At 40.3% G+C, this 5,000-nt stretch overlaps 1 protein-coding gene and 1 non-coding gene across 3 annotated transcripts in view; one reads left to right on the top strand and one right to left on the bottom strand.

The window, feature by feature from the left end:
* LOC138003853 (mRNA-capping enzyme-like) overlaps positions 1-5,000 on the bottom strand; it is a 40,848-nt gene that overhangs the window by 9,278 nt on the left and 26,570 nt on the right. For both annotated transcript variants that reach the window (XM_068850128.1, XM_068850129.1), the window contains 3 exons: positions 2,118-2,186; positions 1,498-1,598; positions 98-164 (listed from right to left, as the gene is read on the bottom strand). In XM_068850128.1, the coding sequence (XP_068706229.1) occupies positions 98-164; positions 1,498-1,598; positions 2,118-2,186 (237 nt within the window). The remainder of the gene's footprint in view (positions 1-97; positions 165-1,497; positions 1,599-2,117; positions 2,187-5,000) is intronic.
* Positions 1,293-1,367, top strand: Trnal-uag (transfer RNA leucine (anticodon UAG)). The gene has a single exon. It is a non-coding gene; the product is annotated as a tRNA-Leu (tRNA).

Below are 5,000 nucleotides of genomic sequence, written 5' to 3'. Positions count from 1 at the left end.
ATTGGCCACAGTAATTACTTTGGTTTTGGTTTTACGACAATCGATTGAAACTCGCTCTATTGTATCTATCATTAAGAAATTAAAACACCATTCAAACCTTGATTGCAGCAAATGGTTTGTCATATCCGCCAACCATTAAAGTACCGAGCACTTCAGGGATGCAGCTATTTCGAAAAAAAAGATAACTACATTAAGGACGGTGCCTACTATCGAAATACTCGGGTTTCCTATCGGTGATGCCTACCAATACAGTGATATTTTTGCGCGGTTTAAAACTATCCGGAGAAAGTAGATCTTAGTAAGTACTCTTGGTATCCAAAAAGAAAATTGGGGGTAACCATGCACTTTTGAGAAATAATTAAGCTTCAATTTGAGAAAGAACGCAATACATTGCTTTGTATTTTAAAGCTCTTTACAAATGTTATTCACCAATTCTCTGAAAAATGCGTGGTTACCCCCAATTTTCTTTTTGGATTTCAATAACACTTGTTAAGATCTACAGTTCCTGCATAATTATAACCCGGGGGAAAAATACCTCTGAATTATTAGGCACCGTCCTTAAAAAGTCAAAAGGCACCGTCGAATGCTGATGGTTGGCAGGGTAATCAGAATTTAATCCAATAAAATTATGCACACCGTGCGGATCTTTGCAACAAAAATTGGAAATTAACGTCGGTCGCACACGTCCTCAGCCTTCAATTTAGTCACTTCAAGGCGTTCGCCGAAAATGGGTTAAAATAAACAACAAACCAGCGGGGCGTGTGAGGCCATGCTCTATGTTCATCAAACCTCTTGATGATTCATAGGAAATATTGTTTGGCATTAAGTTTGGGTAAGAATTTTTCAAACAAAGTGATTAAAATTTAAAATAGCCGATTTTTGTCTTTCAGATTTCCTGGACGCCGCCATCTTGAATAATTGTGACGTTTCGGATTGCAAAAGCACTTTGTGTAAAAACAATGGGGCAACCTAACACGACAGACTTATTCAAAATGAAGGCGCCCTGGAAATTTGACATTATGTGATTCTGGAAATTCATTTTTCCCGATACAAACACTTATTTTGCAAACTTATATATATTTGATATATGTTAACCATTGTCTCACATTCGCTCACTTTGGTGGTTGGTTGGCCGCATCGTTCACGGGGATACAGGCAACTGTATTTCAATGATGCTCTCAGTGTGACTGCGCGAGGCAGTTATGAGCTATGCTATCAGTCGATATTTGACTCTGTGGCTGCGTGATGCAGCTCGAGTCAAATACCCACATTGAACCCTTGCTCACCATAGAGTCTCCAGTAGCTCAGTGGTTAGAGCATCCGTATTAGATCACGGAGGGTCGTGGGTTCGAATCCCATCTGGGGCTCGGATTTTTTCGAGTTCCCAATGGGTTCATTTGTAACACCTTGTATTTGACTTATTTTTCTCCGGTTTAAATTTTTCTTTTCTAGGAATGGTGGTTTTCTTTAAGCTCCTAAATACTTTCGCCTCCTTACCCCTCTTGTGCGACTTTCCTTATATTTAAGATGAAGTCAACAGAGTTGAGTGTGTGTGGCTTCCATTTCAATACTTCAGGACTCTGCCCAGGGGCATAAGGCTGAAAATAAGAAATGAAAACGAAACAGTGAATAGTAAAGCGAACTCGAAATCGACCAGCTTCCAGATGAAGCAACGGATGGAGCAAAGACTTCAGAATAATGCCCACTTCTGATACTGCTAGCTTAAGAATAAACTAAGTTGGAGAGAGGATCTTATTAGAAACGAGAACTGATTTCGGGTTGAAATCAGGGTAAAAATTCTTTAATTTAAGGATTAGAAATCGTTTCAATGAAATTGTTATCTTCTTTCAGGCTTTCTGGAAGAACTTTGATGATTTCTCATTCAATGAAATGATATTTGATTCACATGCATTCTTTATCAAAAAGGGAAATATTGTGTGTTCACCTCCGTCGTTTCAACACTTCTACATTTAATTACTTCTTTCACTTCGTGATTCAGACAACAGTCAATACTTGTTGAAAAATAAATTTGATGTCAACAAGACCTCACTTCAATTGAGAAGTTCTGGTTTTTAGCTTCGACCTTCGACCTAAATTTTTTGTCAATCTTCCCTTACCTCTTCAGCTGGATTGAATACGAGGCCATCATTTTCGTGGCTAAGTTTTGGGCTCCAGTGATCGAGTATCTAAAATAAAGAAGTAGGCGACAGGCTGTTACATCAAATGATACTTGGTCAATACACATCTTATCAGTAAAATCCGCCATCTTAGTTGGACAAAGCGGCAAACGGAGCGCCAAAAGCAAATCTTTGTACGAAGCGGATTCCGATGAATCACGCAACTGTATTTTAGTTTCTACTTTCAACAATTACCACTTCAGATTGCCTCTTAAAAAACAATCACAGCGGGCGTACAAGAAAAGATAAGTTTTCCGAAGAAATTCTGACTGGGTCCCCTGTGTAAGGCATGCAGCCTGCACCAAGCAAGAGAAGACACATGCACCGGTGGCACAGTTGTCTGAGCATCGGGCTGCAATGCGGGAGGTCGTGAGTTCGAATCCGGCCGGACCAACAATCAGGGTCTTAAAATAACTGAGGAGAAAGCGCTGCATTTGTAATTACATCCGCAAATGGTTAGACTATCAAGTCTTCTCGGATAAGGACTGTAAACCGTAGGCCCCGTCTCACAAAAATCTTCCATGTTTATAAGTCCTCTGTGGGACGTTAAAGAATCCACACAGTAACACTATTCGAGAAAAGTAGGGGATAAAGTTCCCGGTATTGTGGCTGTCCTCTGTGGGTGTGTTCTTTCCAGCAGAAGTGGCCGGCTTGGCGTAATGTCTCTAAAAAGGCTTGTGGTGTATGAGTCCGCCTAAGCAAAAACAGCCATATTTTAAAAGGACTTTGCCGAGTGCTGGGACACATAGATGTAGATGTACATGTAGATGAGCGTGGCTTGGTTTAAACGCTGACTGGCCAAGACAGTGACGGCTTTTTGAAATCGTCCTCGTGATGTCCACGTGGCTGGCCATTTTGTTGAGGAGTACGGGGGCCAATAGAGGGTCACACCGCGAGAAGAGTCTATTCAGTTCTCCCTTACAAATTTCCCGCTCAGCTTATTTTCGCAGCTTCGCAGCTTCCCTGCAGTTTTGTTGTGGAGCGCAAAAGCTACCTCGTGATGTGGAAAGCGGATTAAACAAGAGGCTACAGGTAGCCTACACTTTGTTCGAAGGATTTTTTAAGTTAACAGTATTTCAGTTTTCTTTATGTTACAATATCTTGGTCAATATTCAGTTCAATTCCGTAGTCCAAAGTCCACATTCCGTGACCCAACCATATGGTGAAGTGCCATCGTAAAACAGTTGTTCACTTTTAAGACTGTTATTAGCGGCATTGATTCCAATCAAAACCAGTTAACAGATCCTTTCTCTTAACAACACCAGAAGAATTATAAAATTATGTATTTAGCCCGGTGAGGTGCGTCACCAAGTCATACTATAACCGGATATTGCACTGCGTGCAACGAAAACTCGTTCCAAAAAACTCGTTTCCGATCACGTACACAATTCTTTAAATATTTCACATAACGTTTGTCGATTAGTCTCCCGAAGTCTACTGGTCATCGCGAGGAGTTACTGAGTCGAACCCTACTTGCGCGGTGCCTTCTCTGAAAAGTGCCCCTACCAGCCATAGGAGGAAAGAAGAGTCAGAGCCGAATTCTATACTTTGTTCTTCGAACAAAGTAATAAACGGTGAAGATTTAGCATCGTCTTTACGACAAACGTCTGGCTGAAAGTTGCGTTTTGCCAAAAATCAAAGAAACTTGCTTGATTGTAGTTCATTAGCCAATATATAAACACCATAATACTCTTTGTTTGTCCCTCCAACATTTGCATAAGCATTGTTTCCAGTTTCTCTTGGGACCATTTTAAGTCCCAAGAGAAAATAAAAACAATGCTTATGCAAAATTTTGGAGGGACAAACAAAGAAGTATTATGGTATTTTTGATAGTGGCTAATTTCTTGCCTCTCGTCAGTCTACAGATATAAAGTAACCTCCGAAAAGGGAGACTAGAGACAAGTCTGCATAGGAAAATTTCAATGCAGCAAAAGAACAAAGAAGTGCAGCAACAAAAGAACAGAGTCGAGGTTCAGGGAAATAATTAGCATTTTGAATGGTTCAAAACAAAGGAAAATGCTAATTATTTCCCTGAAGCTTGACTCTGTTCTTTTGTTGCAGTGCAATTCGAAAATTGCCTATTGATGTCAGTTTTTTTGTGCGTTTGTCGTCTTATTAATGGTAATTATTAAATTCTGAACCTCGTATAATGCATTTCTAGCTTTCTCATTGGTTCACTGGATCTCGGTTATCAGCCATTATACCTGCGTTTGATCTTATGTGGAAAAGAATGCTGCAAAGGTCGCTTAGCAGAAAATCAGTTTCCGGGTCGTTTCTTACACTGAAATAAAATTTAGCAAAAGCGAAGGTTGAGAATTTAATAAAACAATTGTTCCATTCGCCCTTGTTGGATACGAGATTGGTAATAGTCAACTCGGCGCCGGGCTCCTCGTTGGCTATTAACCATCTCGTATCCAACGCAGGCTCATGGAATAATTGTTAAGGACGGTGCCTACTAATTAACAATATTTTTGCCCCGGTGTGTGATTATGCACGAAAGGTAGATCTTAACAAGTGTTATTGAAATCCAAAAAGAAAATTGGGGGTAACCACGCATTTTTCCATCCTCACTTTCATTTAAAGGCCAGGTAACTAAGCATCCAACTGTAAATGGTCTATTGTGACATTACATTGTAAAAGTGGCTGTGGAAATCACGAGTCGCAGAAGACGAGACACTTAAATCTCTTCCCACTGATTCAGACTACCCCTGATTCTTTTCATATATCGTGTTTTATCGGGTGTAAAACCACGAGGAGAAGCCGAGTGGTTTTGAACCCGATAAAACACTCCTGCTCGTTTATTAAGCAGCTAGTGCATGACAA

This window comes from Montipora foliosa, chromosome 5 (assembly GCF_036669935.1).
Source record: "Montipora foliosa isolate CH-2021 chromosome 5, ASM3666993v2, whole genome shotgun sequence".
Taxonomy (NCBI): Eukaryota; Metazoa; Cnidaria; class Anthozoa; order Scleractinia; family Acroporidae; genus Montipora; species Montipora foliosa.
Note: the sequence above shows the minus strand (reverse complement) of the source record. Positions and strands in the feature narration are given on the sequence as shown.